The sequence below is a fragment of the Brachyhypopomus gauderio genome, unplaced genomic scaffold (genome assembly GCF_052324685.1).
Source record: "Brachyhypopomus gauderio isolate BG-103 unplaced genomic scaffold, BGAUD_0.2 sc61, whole genome shotgun sequence".
Lineage (NCBI taxonomy): Eukaryota > Metazoa > Chordata > Actinopteri > Gymnotiformes > Hypopomidae > Brachyhypopomus > Brachyhypopomus gauderio.
This window is the reverse complement of record NW_027506882.1, coordinates 1316627-1342467: the sequence shown is the minus strand read 5'-3', so window position 1 is coordinate 1342467 and position 25841 is coordinate 1316627. Positions and strand designations below refer to the sequence as shown.

The 25841-nt window shown below is 41.1% G+C and overlaps 2 protein-coding genes across 2 annotated transcripts; both read right to left on the bottom strand.

Annotated features, from left to right (window-relative positions):
• Positions 1 to 11772: 11772 nt before the first annotated feature.
• Positions 11773 to 17342, bottom strand: LOC143489330 (uncharacterized). The gene is made up of 2 exons (XM_076988279.1): positions 15965 to 17342; positions 11773 to 13430 (listed from the first exon to the last, which is right to left on the bottom strand). Exons 1-2 carry the CDS (start codon positions 17340 to 17342, stop codon positions 11773 to 11775), a joined length of 3036 nt encoding a protein of 1011 aa, XP_076844394.1.
• A 4570-nt stretch (positions 17343 to 21912) lies between these two features.
• Positions 21913 to 24953, bottom strand: LOC143489334 (procathepsin L-like). Its single transcript, XM_076988284.1, has 8 exons — positions 24820 to 24953; positions 24079 to 24209; positions 23646 to 23768; positions 23352 to 23504; positions 22933 to 23157; positions 22568 to 22736; positions 22230 to 22344; positions 21913 to 22032 (listed from the first exon to the last, which is right to left on the bottom strand). The coding sequence occupies exons 2-8, from the start codon at positions 24205 to 24207 to the stop codon at positions 21933 to 21935; spliced, it is 1014 nt and encodes a 337-aa protein (XP_076844399.1). The 5' UTR covers positions 24208 to 24209; positions 24820 to 24953; the 3' UTR covers positions 21913 to 21932.
• Positions 24954 to 25841: the final 888 nt, after the last annotated feature.

Genomic DNA, 25841 nt, shown 5'->3' with positions numbered 1-25841 from the left:
CCAAAGTCAACGGGGCTAAACCAAAAACAATTGCATCCTGGACTAAAACAGAAAAAGACTTGTTAAAACTGATGAGAACCTAGCGAGCTTAATTCCGCTCGTTTTCTGCTCCTTTATTTTATTTCCTTTTTATATACATTACTCCATTGATTACTGAATTATAAATGTGTATATTATTTATATGGTAACATCACTTTTGTCAATAAGGTAGTATCACTTAGTTGTCACTACTTCCGTGATATACTGTGAAGAACAACTATAGGGCTTATCTTGGGCAATGTTCCATTTGTTGTTGTACCCTTTGTTGAAATAAACTAAAATTTGAATCACAAAAAAAAAAAAATGCGTGTGTCTCACACTCAATGCGTGAGAGTTGGCAACCCTGGTAAGATTATGTACAAATGCAATGAATATAGGAGATGAAGTTCAGATTGACTACATGGGTATGGTAATACCAGTACGGGGATTAAGGTATTTATTAGTGGTTGTGGATAAATTCTCAGGTTGGGTAGAAGCATTTCCACCAGGACAGAGGACTCTAGGTCAGTCTGCAAAATGTTGATAAAATTACTGGATACTGCACCATTGTTTACTAAATTAAGTATGCTCAGATAATGGGATGCACTTTACTAGCTAGGAGCTAAAATTTGTGGAACAAAATTTGGGTTTGAGACACAGATGTGGGTTGGTTTATCATTCTCAATCTCAGGCTAAAATGGAAATTATAAATGGTAAGTATAATGGTAAAGATAATGGTAAAGGTATGTGCACAAAGGTATTTATATGGTTGGCCAGAAGATCTTCAGTGAATTTTGTTACAGGATTCACTCCGTTTGAGCTCATGACAGTGAGAAGTTTTCGGGGGTCCCCCAATGCGCTTGCGAAACCTGACAGGTACACTCGGGGTCGTACAAGGAAGGTTACAATGAACTAAAAAAGTAATTTGTGAAGCTTATTCTGTCCAGGTACAAGGAGAGGAGTCAGAACCAATGGACCTGCCGGTAACCAAATGGGTCCTGCTCAAGGTCATCAAAAGAAAGTGGTCAGAGCCCAGGTGGACCAGTCCATTCAAGGTCACTAAAGAGAACATCACACTCTGTACGATTGAAGGGCAAAGGAGAAACGTGGTACCACCTCAGCCGATGCTGAGCATCAGAACCACCCATCCAACGCGCCGAGATACGGAGCTCTCAAACCACGGGTCAAAATAACACCCAAGAGCGGAGGTACATCCAGGTAGTCTTCCTGACCTCCTTCGTGGGATAAGAAGATAATCTTGCCTCCAACAGGGCAGAAGAATAGATGATGCTGCAGTAAAAGTTTTGTGATGTATTTGGATGTTCAGTAATATTGTCTAATGTTGTTTTACAGGCCTTGTGTAACATTGTGTATTTGTCTATATGTTTTTGTATTATCATTGAAAGTAGTAGCATTGTGATTGTTAGTATTTAACAACATGTTAAAGGACCTTACAGGGGACTGCCCCCTGTGCATATGGATCCATGGTGGGTCAAGGCCAATATTGTTGTAATAGTAGCTGCATAACTGAGATCCCTTGGAGAGTTTCACATAAGGCTTTAGGAGTTGATAATCATACTACTGGCCGGCTGGGACGGCCATTTAGCAATAATAAAGTTCAAAGGTAAGCATTATTTTTCAGAGAGACGCACATCGTACCAAGAACCTAGTTATTCTATCAATAGAATTGGGATGTTTTCATCTGGAGTACTGGCACATCTCTAGTACAGGTCATGTACCGTATATCTAGTAATAGGAGTGGGCCAATCGGGTTAAGACCCCTTAGGCCTAATTAGGATAAACATGACATGGTTTAGACCTGCCCCAACACTGGGACCATCACTGGACAATACGTCAGAAATTAAGATATAAGGCATTCATGGATCAGATTATACTAAATGGACACGACAGCAGATAATTTAATTAACTGTCTTATTACGGCTGTGTTAACTTCTGTGGGTATGTTTTTGACTTATGATTACAGGTGAATGTTTTATTCCAATGTAGAAGAAGCTTAGTGAGAAGCTTAATCAGCAGTAAGATTGAGAAGGAGGAACCACAAAGGCGTTTGGGTATGATGTCATAGTTGGAGTCAGAAGATGAAAAGGTAGTTTTGGATTAACTTAAAGTTTGATCTATTTAGAGATCAAAAAGGGGGAATTGTTGTGATTTTCATCTTAATCCCTTCATAGTTTGTTTACATTACAGTATTGAATCAACAGCTTATCATAATTTATATATTTTGAATAGTCATAAAGTATAATCAAATCTCTAATATTAATCACTATATGTTTTGCTTACATTATATTAAGGATCAAGTTGCTTGTTAGTAAGAATGACGGTGTAAGCGCTTGTGTGCCACTTCCAATACTCCATGCGTTTGCAGTAGGCTAAAATGGGATGTGTAAGAGAAGGCTCACTGTGGCCTTATGTGGTGAGGCCAGGTAGTAAGACCTCACTTCCAGAATAGAGACAGCTGTAGGTTGAACTGTGGAATGTGCAGCTCCTATGTTTATAGGAAAGCATATATAATGATGAAAAGAGCAGACAGCTTCAGAGCTGCACATGGGGTGACATGATTAGGTAATGTGAGCTCTCAAGAGATCTCTGTATTAAATTAATTAATAGGCCTATGTGTATTTTTTAATAAAAGGCTAAAGACAAGACTGGTAATGTTTTCTTTTGCAATCAACGAACACGCTGCGCTAAGGTAAGAAAAGGTTAAAGCGCAACACTGTCTACAGTTTCTGCCATTTCTGTATCAAAATGACAAAATGACGCCCACTTCATGTTCACATGATCAGTTGCTTAGCCAATATTTTTGAATTAGTTTATTGCGTACTTACTGAATTATTCGTTGTTTTCGTCCTGTTTCTTATGCATGGAAATCTGCGTTGTTATTATTATAATTTTCTAGACTATTTATTAATTTGCGGGATTTTTCTAAATGTATATGCGGTCCCGCTCCCGCATCGCCTGGACTAATCAAACTCCTGCTCCCGCCAATAACAATTAAATTCTGTCCCGCGCCGCAAGATATTCTGACGGGTCCCACGGGAGTGCAGACCTCTACTCTGTTGCAACAATATGCTATGTGGCCCCTTGTGAGTCCCTTCTAAGATTATGAAGAAACTTAAAGCATTTAAGGCAGCAGTTATTTATCTTATTAATAATTATATATTAAATTTTAATATCAATTTTGTTGATGAGCAGAATATACTTTTGCTAATGCAGGGGTGATAGTGGGAAAAATTCCTGAGCCTGAAATTTTTCTGAGCGGGGGGGGGGGGGGGGGGGGGAGGGGTTGTGGTGTCTAACACAATTAGACACAATATGTTAAAAACAGGCATGATTAATTATTTAATTATTACTGTTGGTAAATTATAGGATACCAGACATCTCAAATAAATTATGCAAATAAAGTTTAAAAGAATTACAATTATTACTATTACTATTATTATTATGATTATAGCTAGTTTTAATATATATAAATATTTAATAAATATTTTGTGTTGGATTATTAGGACATACATTTTGTGCTTTTGTTCATGTATTACACCTTATGCCGTAAGGCGACTATGATGAACCAGATTGTTTGACCACCTGTACCGGCTCAAAAAAAAAAAACTTTTATTTCTGATAAAAATTCAACTTCAGCAGAATAAAGATAAAATACTGAATTAATCTTGTATATATCCCTGAAGCTCTTCCGATGTCTGAAATACAGGCGGTCCGCGGGTTAAGATGTTGATCCGTCGTAAATCGATTTTCGGTGTAAATCGGAACATACGTACATACTGTACGTAAATAACGTACTATACGCAGTTCTCCTATCCTAAAGCTAAAGCATATACCTGTAACGCCGGGTGTAGGAGGCAGGCACCACGACGTTGAAGGTGAACATACAACGTTTATTGAACAATGACGTGAAGCTCCGGGCGGAGCGCGAGCAGCACACAATTCACACTCGCGCAGACACGAAACTTTAGACAAAGACGAGCACAAGACATTGCGCGAACGCACATTATATAGGTGATTAACACAAACCCTCGTGATCTCGAGACAAGGCACAGGTGCGACTACGAACACGCTCACAGACAACCCACACCCACGGAAGCACAAATATGGATATAACAGCACGTAGCGGCACGCTCACAGGGAAGGGTCCGGAGCTGTGACCGTGACAATACCTTTATACAGGACCGCCTGTATGATGTTTATGTCGATTGAATCGGAGCATTAATGTCTTTGGCACGACCAAACAAGTTGAAAACATAAATTGACCAAAACAAACTGGACTTAAGGCAGGAGGGAGGTAGCAAGTCAATCAAGTGACACCGCCGTCATCCATCCAGCGCTGATGATCCAGTGAGAGGATCATATTTCGGATCCCCCCCCCCCCCAAAAAAAAATCAAATGACGGAAATCCGTCGTGGTGATGGTTTCTTTCTTGCGGACATGTCAGTATGCCGGAATTCCGGCGTGGCGCCTGAAAACTATCAGGCCTGCTAATATTATTGCTACCATATTTATTCATTTATCTCAGTGTTTTAGGTTTTTCCTTTGGAAAAAAGTCCTGAAAAAAAAAGTGGAAAAAAGTCCTGAATTTAAGTGGAAAAGTCCCATTTAAGGTGCTCTAGAAACAAAACCTGATTCAACTATTAGTCGACTAAAGGGAAAATCTGATGAAACAGATTAGACTATGAAAATCCTTAGTTAAAGACACCTCTACTGTGGACCATCAGATTCTTTTTACTCGTCTGACTCACCATATCGGCCTCAAGGGAATGGTCCTTAACACTTGCAAGACTGAAATTTCAGGATCTCCAGGACATCACCCCTCCTTCTTACCAGCAATTATCCTTCCTTTTATTATGCAAATGCGGAGCACTGAGGCAGCAGGTCAAACACTAATATGGCTAAAAGTACGAGGAGCTCATCTGTATATCACAGCTTCAAGAAGCAATTCAAAAGTTACTACTGTGAATCTATCTTTTTTTATAGCACGAAGGTAATTATTCCTATGCTGAATAGGAATGAATCCTTTGGTTTGAATCGCGCTAAACAATCTAACTGAAATAAATCCTCGCGCTAAATAAACGTTTATTTGAAGTAGGCGTATGTGCTGTGCAATTTTCACAAGGCAAACCAGACACTGACTAGCCCATTTTATACGTTTCATACGCATTTCATGCTTACTTCATTGCACTAAAGAATAAACAATGCGTTTGTGGTCCGTGTAGTGCAATGGCAAATTCACAGAATTCACAGAATCTTGCTGCAGAGAAAACAAATATACATTTTGAATCCACCTCGCTACAAACTTAAAATTTAGAAGTTATTTGTTTTTACTATCCAAGTGTAATCTAAAATTAAGTAAAAAACGAAATCGATCAGTACAAATTATATATATTCTATCCGTATCTAGATATTTAGACAGAACCAAATGTAGTCGTTGTATGTATGTTATTTCTGCGATTCGGCTGTTATGAAACAGCACTAATTTACAGGTAGAATGTATATATAATTTGCACTGCTGCATAGACAGGAAACACCATAAAATAATCTCAGAAATATCATAAAAATTATATATATTCTATCTGTATTTAGAGAAAATCAAATGTAGTCATTGTATATGTTATTTATGTTATTCTGCTTTTATAAAACAGCACTACTTATATAAGAATTCTAACCATATCTATTTTGTTTTTTTTTACCTAATTCCAGATTGTACTTGGATAGTTTAGAACAATTAAATTTGATTAGAGACTGACTGACTATTCAACCATTCATACTTCTATTCATCCATCTGATATAAAGAAATGGAAATGCGGTAGTATCGGTTAGCGTGTGATTAGCGGGTATCGATATGCATGTCATTAGCGCCTTTGCATCAGCCGACGTGAAGGTCCACAATTTACACTTGTTGAAGATGGGTGGGGTGTGGTCTTCTCCCAGCTGGGATAAAAACGGACACACAAACACAGGTGAATCATTTCATATATTTTTCCTGTTCTGCGAGGAAGACACGGACACTACGATGGCACACAAGAGGACTTACACTGCTTTGCAAGCTTTGGCTCTTCTGAACGAAATGGATGACTGCGATTCCGATGGAGGAGAGGAACATTCTGTTAGTGCTGAAGACTCCGATCTGGCAGTTTCATCTGGCGCAGATACAAGTGGACAATCGGATGAAGAAAACCGTAGCCCTCCACAAAAGAAGCGTTCTGTTGCTAAGGATGTCAGTAGGCCTGAACATAACATAAACGCAAAAGATGGAACCGCTTGGGAAAAAACAGATGTTGTACGCATTCGTGGACACGCCAGCACCACTTTTACTTTCATTGAGACCGCAGGACCTACAGAGCATGCCAAGGTAACGTAAAACTCTTTTCGTAGATGTATACAAGAAAAGTAGAGGTGAATTTTGCCAGCTATATTTTCTCTTTTTCTAGACGTGTATAGGACGTGTATTTTATAAATATGTTTATATTTCCTCTTTTTTTTTTACATGTAAGTAATGTTATCACGGATGTGCATAGGAAAAAGCATTGAACTGAATTTGGCCAGCTATATTTCCTCCTTGTTATATTTTATAAATATAGTTATATTATATTTCCTCTTTTTTTACATGCAAGTAATGTTATCATGGATGTGCATAGGAAAAAGCATTGAACTGAATTTAACCAGCTATATTTCCTCCTTGTTATATTTTATAAATATAGTTATATTATATTTCCTCTTTTTTTTACATGTAAGTAATGATAATTCCTCTTTGTTATATTTTATAAATATTTTTATGTATGATGTAAAGATGTTGCAGAGCTTTCTGTGTTTGATCGACAATGGAGATGCTGAGGACAATCACACACTGCACGGTCCATGAAGCCCACAGAGCAGATCAGAGCTGGAACCTGTCTGTCAGCGAGTTGATGGCTTTCATCGCAGTGCTTTTTCTGCAGGCAATACTCTGCCCGGTTGGAGCCATTGTCGATTGTTGGTCTAAGAATTATGCTGTGCCCGCAATCAAGGACACGATGTCGCGTGACCGCTACAAAGAAATAATGAGGTACTTGCACTTCGATGACAAGGACACCCGTGCGGAACGTGTAAAGAGTGACAGATTTGCTGCAATCTTGGACATCTGGCAATGTTTTGTACGTAACTGCGCTCTATGTTACACGCCAGGACAACACATCACCGTTGATGAGCAGCTTTTTCCAACCAAGGTCCGCTGTCCTTTCCTGCAATACATCACTACAAAACCTGACAAGTTTGGCATAAAGCTTTGGATTGCTGCTGATTTGAAGACCAAGTATATGTGCAATGCTCTTCCATATTTGGGAAAGGACCCCAGTCGTCCCAAGGGAGAAAGACTGTCAGAGAATGTCGTCATGAGACTCATGGAACCATATCTGGACAAGGGCAGAACCGTCACCACTGACAACTACTTCACATCCCTGTCTCTGGCCAACAGACTTCTAGCACGCAACACAGCTCTGCTTGGGACAATCAACAAGATCAGAAGAGAAATTCCTCCTCCAGCAAAAAACACCAAGGGACGTGAGGAATTCTCCACACATGTGTACAAATCAGGAAGTGCCATACTGACAGCGTATGCTCCAAAAAAAAAACAAGGCAGTCTGCATTCTCAGCACAATGCACAAACAAGTCACGATCTCCGAAGGCCGCAAAAGGAAACCAAACACGATCACGGATTACAACAGCATGAAGGTATGCGTATATGATAAATAATGTCACATTATTGAATTTTTATGTCAGACAAAATGTTTATAATGTAACATATCGTTTTTATGTTTCTTCTTTGCAGTGCGGTGTGGATATCATGGACCAGAAGGTGCGTGGGTATACGGTCCGCGCAGGAACACGCAGTCTACAACATGCTAGACTTGGCAGCGATGAACGCACATGTTTTGTATACAACATGCACGAGGTCCACGGAGAGTAGAAGAGACTTTTTACGTGTTCTTGCTGAGGAACTTGGGCGTCGATTCTTACAGGAAAAGACAATGGCGAAAAAACAACGACCTCCACCTGCTCCTGGAAAGACGACGCAGTGTCAGGTGCAGATACACTGCAACAGGAATCACAGCTCGGAGTGGTGTGCTGTGTGCGCCAAGTACACCTGTCGAAAATGTAGAAAGGATGGGCCATGGATATGTAGCAACTGTTAGATTGCGGGATGCTCATAGCGGACTTGGCTGTATTTCAAATGAGATTTCTATTTTTCTAATAAAAATAATGTTCTGCATCACACATTTGTTTTACTCTGTGTCATTGCTAAGGCAAGAATATCTTTATTGTTGTTATTACTGTGTGTGTGTGTGTGTGTTTGTAAAAGTTTTACAACAGCGGTTCTATTACCGGCGTTATTTCTGTAAATCGCGCATATACTCAAACTAACACGATGTGCAACTATTTTACATTACAAAAAATATAGGTACACAGATTGACTGGTATCTTGTAGTTTGAATCAAGTTTGTAGTTGATTCAAAATGTGTATTTGTTTACTTTGCAGCACGATTCTGTGAATTTTACATCGCACTACACGTACTGCAAACATATTGTTTATTCTTTATTGTAAGCATAAAATACGTATGAAACACATACAAAATCGCACAACACGTATGCCTACTACATGCACATTATTGTAGTTTATTCTTTAGTGCGATGAAGTAAGCATGAAATGTGAATGAAACATAAAACTGGCTAGTCTGTGTTTGGTTTGCTTTGAGAAAATCGCACAGCACGTACGCCTAATACAAAAACAACGCGAGGATTTATTTCACTTAGAATGTTTAACCAAAGGATTCATTCCTATTCTGCATAGGAATAATTACCTTTGCGCTATAAAGAAAGATAGATTGTAACTTTTGAATTGCTTCTTGGAGCTGTGATATACAGATGAACTGGCCGGGCTGTATTTCCTTGGAAAGGAGAGCGGGGGTCGGCGCTTCAAACGTGCATCATGTCATTAGCAAGACAAAGGGCACTAATCTCTTCACAGCGGGGAAGTGGGCTACTCGGAGGCTGATTTTCCACACGACTTTTTTTGTGGCAAAAATCTGTCCAGTGTTAATTGACAACTTGTAGTCTTCCCCATTTTCAGACTTACAATTTTTAGTTATTAAGCCAGCGCCATTACCCTTTGTTCTGACCACATTGGAATAAACCAGCTGAGCTCATTAACATACAGCCCCGCTGCTCTACTGTTTAAAGTCGGTGCCATTTTAGTGGCCCTTTTTACACACACACACACACACACACACACACACACACACACACACACTAGATACCCAGTCTTCACTGTTAATATACTGATCCGTGTTGATGCTGTTTGTTTTAGAATAGTTGGTTTTAAATAAATTTATCATTTATTTTCACCAAATTGTCTGTGTTGATGTCATTCAAAAGTGGTTGATGCCAAAACCTCCAAAGAATTCATAGTTAAACCCTTCAGATACCAAACCATTAATTACCTTTAGTTGATAACTAAACTTGTGGTTCTGGTATAATTAGAATATGAGACTGATTCTAAATTAATGAGACTGATTAATAATTAAGGTAAAACAAATTATATCTACTTTTAAAGGATTAGTAGGTGAAACCCCTACAAGGATATGAAAAGTGAACTAATCTGGGATATTACAGCTGTGCGAGTCGAGTGTGCCACTTTAAAAACTACGGTGTCGAACATGGAGCGATCTCTGTCCACATGCACAGACAATGTAGCAGAGCTGCAGGCTAAAGTTGATCACCTCACTAAGGAGTTCAACAGAGTGGATGCAAAGTGCAATGACTTGGAATCCAGATCCCACTGTCAGAACATCCGTATCATCGGAGTCCTGGAGGATGATTCATTTTCGGTCACCGCATCTAACGTGCCTACTTTATTAAAGGACGCATTCACATAGGAAAAACCTCCGGTGATAGATCGATCTCATCGTTCGTTTGCTCCTAAGCCAAATCCCTGCGACCCTCCACACCCCATCATAGCAAGATTTCATTCCTACCAAGACTGTGCCGAGATTCTCAGGCACGCTAAACAAAAACAGCGCGTCACGGTTTCGGGCATGAAACTTTCCATTTTTCCAGATTTCACGGATAAGGTTGCTAAAGCCCATGCCGCTTTCAATGATGTGCATGCAAAACTCTGCGCCATGGAGGGGGTACGCGTCTGTCTGTTCTACCCAGCAAGACTTCGGATATCATACCACGGCAAGCACCGTGACTTTACATCTCCGGAGGAAGCTAGACTGTTTGTTGCCGGGTAAGTAAAGTGATCTGTCTGCAAGATCTTCGACGAGTCTACACTTTTTTTGGATTCAGGTCACCCGCCTGATCGGACATGTAGAATGAGTTTTTTCTATATTTTGACAATTTGTCGAATGTTGCTACTATGGGTGTTTTCAGTTTTTTGTACGTTTCGTTTTATTTTGCCTAGTTCATTTAGCACTACGGGTTCTGATATATTTAAGATTGGCCCTCCAGGGGGTTCTGCTGGTTTAGACCATGCTGCGTTAGAGGGAGAATGGTCTTTGTGAGTTCGGCTCAGGTTTGAGCTATAACAGTTGTCCTCGGGTTTTCATTCAGAGAACAGCTTTTGTGTGTGTGTGTGTGTGTGTGTGTATGTGTATGTGTGTATGTGCGTTTTAACCCCTTTACCCTTTCTTCGTCCCATTCAGTCAGTTAAGTTCTTATCCCACCACTTGTTACTTTACTCCATTTTGGATGGCTAATTCTAATATGAATAATGTGAGCCGTGAGACCCCTGTTAGATTTCTGAGTTGGAATGTTAAGGGTATGAATAATCCAACTAAACGTTCAAGAATATTTTCACACTTAAAATGTTTGGACTCAGATGTCATTTTTCTTCAGGAGACTCATCTCACGACTGGTAATTATTTGAAGATGGGAGTGCAGTGGATAGGTGAGGTTTTTCACTCAAATTTTAATAAAAAATCAAGAGGGGTAGCCATTTTAATTAAAAAGGGTATTCACTTTAAATCAGATGAAATTATCTCAGATGTTAACGGCAGATATTTAATTGTTCGAGGCACTCTGTTTAATACTCCTGTGCTGTTGGTTAATTTTTATGCCCCTAATTTTGATGATCCAGAATGTACACACAAAGTATTCAGTTCCATTCCCTCTTTACATTCCCACTCTTTGATATTAGGTGGAGATCTAAATTGTACCATAGACCCAGCTTTGGACAGATCCCACTGTAGTGCCTCGATCCTCCATGTCTCAGACATTTCAGGAGTTTATTTCCAAATATGGTATTGTTGACCCTTGGAGATTCCTCAATCCTGGGTCTAAGGAATTCTCTTTTTACTCTCACCCGCACTCAACTTACTCTTGTATTGATTATTGGTTTCTGGATAGTTCCCTTATTCCTAAAGTATCCTTTTCTAAGTATCGCCCAATAGTTATTTCGGATCATGCCCCTCTTACTGTAGATATTCATTTCTCAGCCCAATCTTCTGTTTTTCCACCTTGGAGATTCAATTCATTGTTGTTATCAGATGAGAAATTTAATGCGTTCATCTCGTCCTCTATTGAGGATTTTGTTGCTCTGAACTCCAATGAACACACTTCTGCTTCACTCCTCTGGGAATCCCTTAAAGCCTATTTACAGGGCCAGTTCTTGCATACACTTTTAGGTGCTACTTGGACACATCATCAGTGATGTACCCAAGGTCATGGGGTGTTTCGGGTCTTTGATCATCAAACACCCTCGCTCGGGCGACCCCGTCGGGGGTGATCAGCCCCCAACTTGTGTCCAAGTGGCCCGCTACTCCACGGATCCCCCCTCCGGATCCATAGCCATCTTGAGGCTTTCTCCGCAGCCTCAATGCTGTTCCTGATGGCTCGCCTGCACAGCTGACCTTTTATTCCAAGGACTTTTAGGGTGCGGGGTAATGACTGGCCAGCAAAGCCCCGGCACCCCACCTCAACTGGTTCACATCGGGCTTTCCATCCTTTACTCCGGCACTCAGACACTAACTCAGCATACTTGGCCCTCTTTCGTTCGTTTGCCTCCTCCATTCGGTCTTCCCAGGGAACAGTGAGTTCGACCAGCACCACTTGCTTTGTAGACTCTGATATTAATACCATGTCTGGTCGAAGAGCAGTGGCTGTGATGTATTCTGGGAACTTAAGTTGTCTTCCCAGGTCAACATTGATCTTCCAATCCCGTGCCGTGGTGAGAAGCCCTCCAGAGGAACCTGTCTGATGTTGAGCCATCTCCCCAGCTCTGACAAAGGTGATGGTGTGCTTGGGAGTGTGCTGATACCTGCAGTTAGAGATTGCTAAGCTGAGCGTATCAGCCAGGGCCCTGAGGACCTGGTCATGACGCCAGCGGTACCGTCCCTCCCCCAAGGCCTTCGGGCAGCAACTGAGGATGTGCTCGAGGGTGGCTCTTTTCTGGCACAGCTGACATGCCGCAGTGTCTGCTAAGCCCCAGCACTTCAGGTTGGTTGGGCTAGGGAGGACGTCATACACAGACTGGATAAGGAACTTGATGTGCAGGGGTTCGAGTCTCCAGAGCTCTGGCCAGGTTACTTTACGCTGCTCAGCGTGCTCCCACCTTGTCCAGGCGCCTTGCTGGTGCATAGCCACCATCTTGACTCGCCGATCTTCCTCCACCTCCGCCCTTATCTCGTTCTGTACCATTTGCCGCTTCTCCCTTCCTCTGGCTTTGTCATAGCGGGGCTTGGGGAAACAGCCAAGACCTGCACGGCCCACTGCGGTATTGCCCACTAAGATGTTGTGCTGTAGCTTTGCCTCTGCTCTGTCAACAGCTTCTTGTGCCTTCCATTTCCTCCCAGTTTTCACTTGGATTCCTGCTGTGGCGACTTTTCTGTCTGTGGAGTCCCGGTACATCATGAGCTCCCTAGCACGTGTGACCTTGAACTCCTCCACTATGCCACTTATTGGAAGCTGCAGCATGGTGGAATGGCCGTACAGAGCGATGCTGCTGAGGGATCGAGGAAGCCCAAGCCACCTCCGGAGAAACTGACTGATGTTGCGTTCTAGCATTTCCACCATTGACATGGGCACCTCATAGACAAGCAGGGGCCAAAGGAGTCTTGGCAGGACTCCATGCTGGTACATCCAGGCCTTGAATTTTCCTGGTAGCCCGGACTTGTCTATTGCTGTGAGCCATGATGTCAGTTCTGCCTTGGTTTGCTGGAGTGCCTCAAAGTCCCTCATGGAGCTGTTGAAAACTTTGCCCAGACTTTTGACTGGTTTTTCTGTCACCGTTGGAATTGGGGTCCCTCCTATGGCAAAGCGATACCGGTCAGCCACTCTGCCTTTCTTCAGGACCAGAGACCTGGACTTGGCGGGCTTGAAGCTCATTCTCGCCCATGAGATGAGCCGCTCTGGAAAAAATTCTCCCGAATATTATTTCTCAGGACCAAAATGGTTTTATTAGGGGACGCCACTTGTTCTCCAACATTCGCACTCTATTCAATGTGATCTATGCCAAACATTCTTTCTCCACTCCTGAATTGGTTATTTCAATTGATGCTGAAAAGGCATTTGACCAGGTCGAGTGGAGTTACCTTCTTGAGGTTTTATGTAGATTTGGATTTGGGGATAAATTCATATCCTGGATCAAATTGTTATACACTTCTCCCCGAGCCAGTGTAATTACTAATGGTGACCAATCTGATTATTTCCCCATATTGCGAGGGACCAGACAGGGATGCCCCCTGTCTCCCTTACTCTTTGCCCTTTTTATGGAGCGACTATCCATAGCGTCTCTCCCAACTTTTCAAGGTATTTCTCGTGCTGATTTGGAGTTGAAGATATCCCTTTACGCTGATGACCTTCTGCTGTATATGAGTGATCCAGTGACATCCCTTCCTCCAGTTCTAACGCTCTTATCTACATTTGGTTCATTTTCAGGTTTTAAAGTGAACTTGCAGAAAAGTGAGTGCTTCCCGGTGAACTCACTAGCAACTTCCCTTAACCAATCCACAATCCCATTCAAATTTGCCTTTAATGGTTTTAACTACAAACAATCCCTTTATTTTTACCCAAACACTTTTTAAAAATAAGGGATCCACTTATTAGCACATTTATATGGAATGGAAAAGTTCCTAGAGTAAGATACTCCATTCTTCAAAGATTTAGTTCTGACGGAGGCCTGGCTCTTCCCAATTTAAGGTTTTACTACTGGTCTGCCCACATACACAAAACTTTTTACTGGCTTCATTCGCCCGAACTGCTGTGGTGCAGATTGGAATTGCGGTCCTGTTCTTCGTCCTCACTGCTTTCACTGCTTACGTCTTCCTTACCACTAAAGATTTCCAAATTTACGGATAACCCACTGGTTCTCTCCACACTTTGCATCTGGGCCCAATTCAGGTGTCACTTTAATTTAAAGCTACCCTCTCCAGCTATGCCCCTATTAAATAACCACCTGTTCCCACCTGCTCTGACTGACACAGCTTTTAATATATGGCGGGACAGAGGTATCTGCTCTTTTCAAGATCTTTACAAAGCTGGCACTTTCTGTAGTTTTCAGCAGTTAGTTTCAGATTTTGACCTGACGATGTCACATATGTTTCGTTACTTTCAGGTTAGACACTGCATATCCTTGCTTTTCTCAAATTACCTCTCACTTCCTGCCAAGACTTTGTGTGATGATCTTCTATCCATCAGGCATGAAAATCTGTCACCTTTCGGTGAAATTCGCCGTTTTGAAGTTGAAAAGGGTGATCTACGTGAATCGTGTAGATCCGATGAGTTTTTTGTTTGGGGGGGGGGGGGGGGGTCGGGAGATTATATGTATATATTTTAATTATCATATTGACTTAAAGCAAACAGAGCACTTCCGAAATTGGCAATTTCAATGACAGTGGCCAGCAGTTTCCGCCCAGAACCTTCATAGAGGCCACATAGCGTTTCAATCATACAAACGTTCTTCATTCATGTTATTCATTTACTGCTAAGCGGGACGAGAAGCAGGACCTAGTGCTACACCGGGGACAAGGCAGAAGAGCGTACATTTACCACTACATTTACCAGATCGTACATTTACCACTACATTTACCAGATCATACATTTACCACTACATTTACCAGATCGTACATTTACCGCTACATTTACCAGATCGTACATTTACCACTACATTTACCAGATCGTACATTTACCACTACATTTACCGGATCGTACATTTACCACTACATTTACCAGATCGTACATTTTTAATTGGGTGGATTTAGTTGGGATATTAATGGTTTCTATCGTTTTCATATTTTGCGGTAAAACAAAGTTACTGCCGTTCGCTACAGCGTTGAACACTGTCAGATCTAACCACAAGCTCTTGTGATAAATAGGTAGATGGGCCTATTAAGTTCGCGTCAACCCCGTGTAGTTAACGGTGACATAAAATAAGAAACAAGATTTTTTTTTCTAGTGTGTCTGTAGTAGTAACTGGTGAATCCAGGGACGTGTGAGGATCACATTCGCACCAGGGCTGAAAAGGTTGAAGATGAAGTTGTAAACGCTTGTCATTTGAGTCTACCCTGTGCTTTAGCCCAGGTTAGAAAATAAAAACACGTGAACCTGGTATTTTTACACTCATTTTCGCCGCTGATGTATTTATTGGTTCATTAAGACGTAATGGTTTTGACTGAGCCATCCGGAATGGCGAGAGCGGCTTCTTGCGTTTACGGATTGCGTTTACATTGAATCCATTGACATGACAGTCAAAAAAACATTTTTTAATGGATTTTACTATATTTTACGGAGCCCGTAAGGTGACATCATGTAAAAAATAAATAAATAACGCGTGGCCACGACTTATTAACGCGTGGGAACGAGATACTAACGTCGCCTTTCACACGCGGCAACAAAGTTTATTTTTTCACAGCAAAGCAAGCAGATCCCAGGGATGTTCGCGAACTGACTGCCCAAGGAGACACTAACTCAGCATACTTGGCCCTCTTTCGTTCGTTTGCCTCCTCCATTCGGTCTTCCCAGGGAACAGTGAGTTCGACCAGCACCACTTGCTTTGTAGACTCTGATATTAATACCATGTCTGGTCGAAGAGAAGTGGCTGTGATGTATTCTGGGAACTTAAGTTGTCTTCCCAGGTCAACATTGATCTTCCAATCCCGTGCCGTGGTGAGAAGCCCTCCAGAGGAACCTGTCTGATGTTGAGCCATCTCCCCAGCTCTGACAAAGGTGATGGTGTGCTTGGGAGTGTGCTGATACCTGCAGTTAGAGATTGCTAAGCTGAGCGTATCAGCCAGGGCCCTGAGGACCTGGTCATGACGCCAGCGGTACCGTCCCTCCCCCAAGGCCTTCGGGCAGCAACTGAGGATGTGCTCGAGGGTGGCTCTTTTCTGGCACAGCTGACATGCCGCAGTGTCTGCTAAGCCCCAGCACTTCAGGTTGGTTGGGCTAGGGAGGACGTCATACACAGACTGGATAAGGAACTTGATGTGCAGGGGTTCGAGTCTCCAGAGCTCTGGCCAGGTTACTTTACGCTGCTCAGCGTGCTCCCACCTTGTCCAGGCGCCTTGCTGGTGCATAGCCACCATCTTGACTCGCCGATCTTCCTCCACCTCCGCCCTTATCTCGTTCTGTACCATTTGCCGCTTCTCCCTTCCTCTGGCTTTGTCATAGCGGGGCTTGGGGAAACAGCCAAGACCTGCACGGCCCACTGCGGTATTGCCCACTAAGATGTTGTGCTGTAGCTTTGCCTCTGCTCTGTCAACAGCTTCTTGTGCCTTCCATTTCCTCCCAGTTTTCACTTGGATTCCTGCTGTGGCGACTTTTCTGTCTGTGGAGTCCCGGTACATCATGAGCTCCCTAGCACGTGTGACCTTGAACTCCTCCACTATGCCACTTATTGGAAGCTGCAGCATGGTGGAATGGCCGTACAGAGCGATGCTGCTGAGGGATCGAGGAAGCCCAAGCCACCTCCGGAGAAACTGACTGATGTTGCGTTCTAGCATTTCCACCATTGACATGGGCACCTCATAGACAAGCAGGGGCCAAAGGAGTCTTGGCAGGACTCCATGCTGGTACATCCAGGCCTTGAATTTTCCTGGTAGCCCGGACTTGTCTATTGCTGTGAGCCATGATGTCAGTTCTGCCTTGGTTTGCTGGAGTGCCTCAAAGTCCCTCATAGAGCTGTTGAAAACTTTGCCCAGACTTTTGACTGGTTTTTCTGTCACCGTTGGAATTGGGGTCCCTCCTATGGCAAAGCGATACCGGTCAGCCACTCTGCCTTTCTTCAGGACCAGAGACCTGGACTTGGCGGGCTTGAAGCTCATTCTCGCCCATGAGATGAGCCGCTCTGGAAAAAATTCTCCCGAATATTATTTCTCAGGACCAAAATGGTTTTATTAGGGGACGCCACTTGTTCTCCAACATTCGCACTCTATTCAATGTGATCTATGCCAAACATTCTTTCTCCACTCCTGAATTGGTTATTTCAATTGATGCTGAAAAGGCATTTGACCAGGTCGAGTGGAGTTACCTTCTTGAGGTTTTATGTAGATTTGGATTTGGGGATAAATTCATATCCTGGATCAAATTGTTATACACTTCTCCCCGAGCCAGTGTAATTACTAATGGTGACCAATCTGATTATTTCCCCATATTGCGAGGGACCAGACAGGGATGCCCCCTGTCTCCCTTACTCTTTGCCCTTTTTATGGAGCGACTATCCATAGCGTCTCTCCCAACTTTTCAAGGTATTTCTCGTGCTGATTTGGAGTTGAAGATATCCCTTTACGCTGATGACCTTCTGCTGTATATGAGTGATCCAGTGACATCCCTTCCTCCAGTTCTAACGCTCTTATCTACATTTGGTTCATTTTCAGGTTTTAAAGTGAACTTGCAGAAAAGTGAGTGCTTCCCGGTGAACTCACTAGCAACTTCCCTTAACCAATCCACAATCCCATTCAAATTTGCCTTTAATGGTTTTAACTACAAACAATCCCTTTATTTTTACCCAAACACTTTTTAAAAATAAGGGATCCACTTATTAGCACGTTTATATGGAATGGAAAAGTTCCTAGAGTAAGATACTCCATTCTTCAAAGATTTAGTTCTGACGGAGGCCTGGCTCTTCCCAATTTAAGGTTTTACTACTGGTCTGCCCACATACACAAAACTTTTTACTGGCTTCATTCGCCCGAACTGCTGTGGTGCAGATTGGAATTGCGGTCCTGTTCTTCGTCCTCACTGCTTTCACTGCTTACGTCTTCCTTACCACTAAAGATTTCCAAATTTACGGATAACCCGCTGGTTCTCTCCACACTTTGCATCTGGGCCCAATTCAGGTGTCACTTTAATTTAAAGCTACCCTCTCCAGCTATGCCCCTATTAAATAACCACCTGTTCCCACCTGCTCTGACTGACACAGCTTTTAATATATGGCGGGACAGAGGTATCTGCTCTTTTCAAGATCTTTACAAAGCTGGCACTTTCTGTAGTTTTAAGCAGTTAGTTTCAGATTTTGACCTGACGATGTCACATATGTTTCGTTACTTTCAGGTTAGACACTGCATATCCTTGCTTTTCTCAAATTACCTCTCACTTCCTGCCAAGACTTTGTGTGATGATCTTCTATCCATCAGGCATGAAAATCTGTCACCTTTCGGTGAAATTCGCCGTTTTGAAGTTGAAAAGGGTGATCTACGTGAATCGTGTAGATCCGATGAGTTTTTTGTTTGGGGGGGGGGGGGGGTCGGGAGATTATATGTATATATTTTAATTATCATATTGACTTAAAGCAAACAGAGCACTTCCGAAATTGGCAATTTCAATGACAGTGGCCAGCAGTTTCCGCCCAGAACCTTCATAGAGGCCACATAGCGTTTCAATCATACAAACGTTCTTCATTCATGTTATTCATTTACTGCTAAGCGGGACGAGAAGCAGGACCTAGTGCTACACCGGGGACAAGGCAGAAGAGCGTACATTTACCACTACATTTACCAGATCGTACATTTACCACTACATTTACCAGATCATACATTTACCACTACATTTACCAGATCGTACATTTACCGCTACATTTACCAGATCGTACATTTAGGGTTCTGGACCCGTAGTATTGTTAACCTTTTAAATCCTGTAAGGCGCTTTGTGACAACATGTGTTGTGAAAAGCGCTATACAAATAAACTTTGATTGATTGATTGATTGATTTACCACTACATTTACCAGATCGTACATTTACCACTACATTTACCAGATCGTACATTTACCACTACATTTACCAGATCGTACATTTTTAATTGGGTGGATTTAGTTGGGATATTAATGGTTTCTATCGTTTTCATATTTTGCGGTAAAACAAAGTTACTGCCGTTCGCTACAGCGTTGAACACTGTCAGATCTAACCACAAGCTCTTGTGATAAATAGGTAGATGGGCCTATTAAGTTCGCGTCAACCCCGTGTAGTTAACGGTGACATAAAATAAGAAACAAGATTTTTTTTTCTAGTGTGTCTGTAGTAGTAACTGGTGAATCCAGGGACGTGTGAGGATCACATTCGCACCAGGGCTGAAAAGGTTGAAGATGAAGTTGTAAACGCTTGTCATTTGAGTCTACCCTGTGCTTTAGCCCAGGTTAGAAAATAAAAACACGTGAACCTGGTATTTTTACACTCATTTTCGCCGCTGATGTATTTATTGGTTCATTAAGACGTAATGGTTTTGACTGAGCCATCCGGAATGGCGAGAGCGGCTTCTTGCGTTTACGGATTGCGTTTACATTGAATCCATTGACATGACAGTCAAAAAAACATTTTTTAATGGATTTTACTATATTTTACGGAGCCCGTAAGGTGACATCATGTAAAAAATAAATAAATAACGCGTGGCCACGACTTATTAACGCGTGGGAACGAGATACTAACGTCGCCTTTCACACGCGGCAACAAAGTTTATTTTTTCACAGCAAAGCAAGCAGATCCCAGGGATGTTCGCGAACTGACTGCCCAAGGAAGGTAAACCTGGCTTTATATAAAGTAATACTTAATTATCTTGTTCGCACGCGTTAGTAAGTCGTTCGCATGCGTTAGTAAGTCGTGGCCACGCGTTATTATATTTTTTACATGATGTCACCTTATGAGCAATATTTGGCATCACCTGTCTCTGTATCCCCGTACAGCAGCATCCCCACATGTCAACGCCCCGTCGCCGTATCCCCATGACGTCACATGCCCCCCCGGTCTTGTCACCTTTTTAACCCCTGACCCATTTTCATGCCTGATCCATTGCTTCTTCTCAAAAATCTGTCATCTCTAAGATCTACTTACTAAGCACAGATGGTCACACACTGGACAAATATAGAACGTCTCGGTACTACATTTTCAGAGCAGTGGTGGGACGAGGCCACGGGCATCGTACGTTCCAGCGCGCCGTGTGCTAAACTCCAATTAATACAGCTTAAGGTCCTTCACAGAGTTCATCGCTCAAAACATTTAGCAAAATTCCATCTAAATATTATTGACGAATGTAACAGGTGTGGTGCTAGCCCCTGCAACCTGAACCATATGTATTTTTTCTGTCCCTCCCTGAACAGATTCTGGACTGAATTTTTTAATACAATGTCTAAAATACTAGGTGTTAATATTTCCATGAATCCATTAGTGGCTATATTTGGTTTTTCTAAAGATATTCCTGCACTGACCACACTTCAATATTAGGTCTTAGCTTTTACCTCTTTATTAGCGAGGCAACGTATTCTTATAGAAGTCCCCAACTCCTCCATCAATTTCCTCTTGGTTTCAGGATGTAATTTACTTTTTTAAATTGGAGAAGATCAAATTTACAACAAAATGTAACACGGCCACATTCTACCGAAAATGGAATTGACTTCTGTATATGTTGCTTCACTTACGGTTTTTTCTGATGACTGAATGACTCTTTACCCACCCCCCCCCTTTTTATTACTTATTTATTATTATTATTCTTTTTTGTTTTTGTTGTTTTGCTTGGTTGTTTTTGTCTTTCGTCTGTCTGTCTGTTTGTGTTGCATGGTAAAATTGGGCACTGGTCAAATGCTATTATATATGATTCTCTACTCTCTACTAGTTATTTACTACTTTTTATATTCTGTGTATCTGTTGTGTGCATGTCTACCATTGTCCCAAATAAAACATTTAATAATAAGAAAAAACAAATAGATTAATGGCGATATTTTTATATCGCCCGATAAGAGTATCACATTATCAAACAACGTTAATGCCGATAACGGCCTACCACTAATATAAATATAAATGTTTGAATCTGAGATCAGCTGTTTGCTAAAGCACTCCTTCAAATGGCCATCCAGCAGTCCTGTCAGTTTTGACCCACAATCCCACAGTACCCTTGCATTTGTACTGTTTGAATTGTTTCCATTTAATAATCACCAGCTTCAGTGCTTCCAAACAGCTAATTCAGCATATTCCTTCAGACTGTTCAAAAATTGCCATTTAGCCAAGTTAAAGTAACCTGAATGAGTAACTAGCAGTGCACTCACGCAACCATTTTAGTAAAGCCACTCTAGGAACTGTTTTCCTCAATTGTACACATTCCCTATTGGTACACAATTCTGAGCATTAAAAAACCAAGACAAAAAGCCAACTTTAATACATTTTAATTAAATGCTTGCATAGTTATATAAACACATGAAGCAAGCACTTAGAGAGGAAAGAAAAACAGAAATGCAATAGCCACACAGTTTTAAAACCAAATCTCTAAAACCAAATTGGCCATGTACATTTACAAATAACACCTAAGAGTAAATAAAATAATGAATTCCAATGCTTTTAAAATAAATAAAGACATTGTTTATAAGCATTTGAAGCTGCACTCATGATCCCTTCATCATAGCAAGAACATTCCAGAAACATTTCCACTGCTTTCACATCAAGGGATAGCTGGCTGATGTTGCAATGCCACAGTGGTTATTCTGATCTTTGGTCATGTAGATGTAACCTTTGTTACCCCACTTCTCACTCCAGCTGATCAAATAGAAAATGGAGGTGGGGAGAGGGTTCCATGATTAGTCATGCTCATTTTAAATAATCTATTAGAACTTGAGGAAACAAAATAACAGTGTATTGCTTCCCTAGCATTTTCTAAAGATGATGTTTGGTAAGATCCCAGTCCTCAGACCAGAACTTCAAGCATAAAATGTTTAAAAGGTTTTACTATATACCTGTTCTTCACAATCCAGTACTTCTTTCCATCCTCATCTCCTTCATAGCCAAATCCAACCACCAGAACACCATGGTCCAATTCCTCAGTACTGCATTCCTTCTCATAGTAGATCCCTACATAAACCAATCAAAAATATTATAAAAAGTATAAATTAAATAATGTACAAATAGTGTTAAAAGTATTATATAAGTATTATATAATGTTTTATAGGAAGTAGTTAATATTAATTTATATTGAAATGGACCAAAACCTCAAATCAAAACCAAACATCTTTGTCTCTTAAAGCCACTGAAGCTGCATGAGACTTTTATGCAACCCATTGCCACTTTAACTCACCAGAATGGTAGAATTGGAATGATTCATGACCAGCATCAATAGCAACTGCCACAGGGCCTATAGCAGCAACAGCCTTCATTAAAGCTTGCTCCTTACCACTTGGGATATCCACATAGCCAGTGTCATTAGCAGCATTAAATTGCGGGTCATAATGACATGACTGCCCATCCTATAAGCACAGAACAGAAGCATTAGTAAACCCATATCACAGCTGGGCTCAGAATGCATAAGAACATTTTACACACTGATTACTTTATACAATTGCCTCAGTTTAAATCGTCTCTCTCTCTCTCTCTCTCTCTCTCTCTCTCTCTCTCTCTCTCTCTCTCTCTGGGACTCTGCCACAATCATCCAGACTTCCTTACTTTTGCAAGGTAAGGGTAAGATGCCTCTGAGTCAATACCATTGTTGTCCTTGACATACTGGAAGCCCTGATCCATGTGGCCTCCATCACAGCCATGGTTGCCCTCTGGCCAAGAACAGTCCATCAGGTTCTGTTCGCTCAGGGAGACTAGCTTGCCTGTTTTACGAAAGTGCTGGCCCTCCAAGGCACCTGTTGTACTGAAGGCCCAACAGGAACCACACTGCTCCTGAGATTGCAAAAGATAAACACATAAGAGATTCATACTCCAGAACACTTTATCATGTTTTCATACAGTATCTGCAATAGCTGTAATAACTTTGGATATTCATAAACACAGACATGATTGTCCATATGTACATGGAAGAAATGGTAGAATTCTGGAATTCCAATGATTTTAAATAAAAAGGGGGGGAATGTTACTTGGTCTTTCACTCGTGTGACATAGCCTTTATTTCTCCAGTCCACCTGCCTGGGGACCTCCAGCATATTGGGTTCTATGAACAGTGATCCTTTTGATTTTCTATTCAGACTGTGCTTGTAGCCATTCATCATCTGCCTGAACTCCTCATTGGTCTGGAGGAAGAAATTATGCTAGATAAATGAATAATGTCAAGTAAACTTCCTAAGAGTAATCTAACAAATCATGCTCAGAAATGCTTTCATTTAGTATAATGCTATTTAATGTGATTTAGATTAAGCTATTTAACCCCTTACCATGTCACCAAAATGATTCATCCCCAGGCGGTAGGTGTGCCTGCCCAAAGAATACTCAAAATTGTGCAGGTCAATTTTCTTGAAGTTCTTTTCCCAAACCATCCTTCTCCAGATTTCCTCTTTCTGCAGGAAGGACATATAGCTCAGCATCACCACATCTACATCCCTTTATCTAAAAGTAACCTTTCAATATGAGGTCCAGTCTTTTTACTGATGGATAGATAGATAGAACCTGCTCTAGTTTGACAAAAGGCTTCTATGACAAAACTGAACAAAAACACCTAAACACATAAACAGTATGTAAAAGACCTAGTACCAAAGAAGTGAGATTTCTTTACAAATTGAGACCTGTTTACAAATTGTAACCAATTCTGAGACCTAATAAAGGTAGACCATCTGTTTCAACTCAGTTTTCTCTTCCACTCACACCTACCTCATGGTAGTTTTTATTGTGCCAAGATTTCCAGAATTGCCAGTTGTTGTCCAGATGCCGATCCAGAAGAGGTTCTGTATTCCCGGTGCCCACGCACAGACTAAGCACAGATACCACGAACAACATCATGGCTACAATGTTGATGTGGTGACAAAGAGACAAAAAGTATAGAATTTGCAGTGCCAATACATATGGCATTCCAATATCGGCCTGCTGTAGTTCAGAGAAACGTGATCAATAAAACACAAACAAATTTGTCCAAAAGGTATTAATTTCCAACAGGAAATACAAAGATAGAAGCAACAGACATTCAAGATGACAAGCTGACCGTTATGTAAACCTTACAGTCTATATGCAAACCAGTTTATAATTGATCCTGACAAGCGGACAGAAATTATCATAGAGAGAAGTGATTGACCTGCAGATAAACACACATTTACAGGGATACTGGTATTGCAAGCAATTGTATGGAATCTGCAGTGATCTAGACAATTACACTTGAAAACTTTGAGAATTAGAGCAAATATTTTGTCATGCACAGCAAATAATAAAGATTTTAAGCTAAACTTATAGTAATTGTTGGATTTTTGTTTTAATAACAAGCAAAATAAAGCATAACAGTCAAAAGGTCTTACAAAATGAGACCAGACCTTCTAGAAAACAGATATCTGTGTTTCAAAAATTATGAATCGAAGTGTATGAAGAAACAACAAAAATTGTTAGGTGGATTAATTTACCTACATTTTAGATCAGGTCCAAAAAGCCAGTCGGTAGTTTTCAGAGCATCCCAACTTTATTTAGCTTTGTTGGAGGGAAGACCATTTCTTATTGGCAGCTGGGGATGTGCTTCTTTTAAGCCACACCCTTGAATAAACATTTCTAAGCATTTGGTTCTCTTGCACCTGACCCAATTATCGACCCATGACAAAATATTAAATGTAAGGATTGCTTTAATAACCTCATGTCATTAAAGGTGCCCTTACACTTTGCTGAGAAAAGAGATACAAGAAAAATGCATGAATGGTTCATGACAGCATACTGTTTTATTATAACAAGGCTCAATGCAGCAAACACAGCACCCCTTGGCGTTGTTTCGGTTCCTGATGTGTCTTTCAATTTCAGGTAAAGCATGCATGAACAACTTTGAAGAGTTTCGCTTTATTGACTGTAGGACATCCCTTTAATAATCTTAACATTGGTGTACTGTGCAGAAATATGCCCTAATTCATTCAGTGTTCAAAAATTCTGACAGACTATACTTGTACAGATATTTTCATTATTCACTGTAAATGAAAAATACAGTCCTAAGCTGTTTTAGACATGAGTATATAGAAAAGACTTACAGTACATATATAAAACTTGCTTCATGTAATCAATACTTTCCAAACATTTATGAACAGACTTAGGTGGGTTTCATTTCTGTAACAACAAAAAGTTTATTTTTGTGATCTTGGGTAATTTGCTAACCTACAGTCTACTGACCCACAAGTCCAATAATTGTAGATTCTACATCATTTATTTAAGATTGACATAGGTGTAGGGAATGATCAGATATTATTAAAAGACTGAAAACAGACAGTGGCTAGAAAAGAAATGTAAAAAACACGGAACAAGTGCAACAAAACGGTAAAATGTAAAATGTGCAATGAATGAACACACACATAGTACCACACCTACCAATGCAAAGAGATGCAGTCATATACTGACTCCTGAGGAAGGAGTCAGGGGCATATATAAGTTGTGTTGCATTTATTATCTTGGCA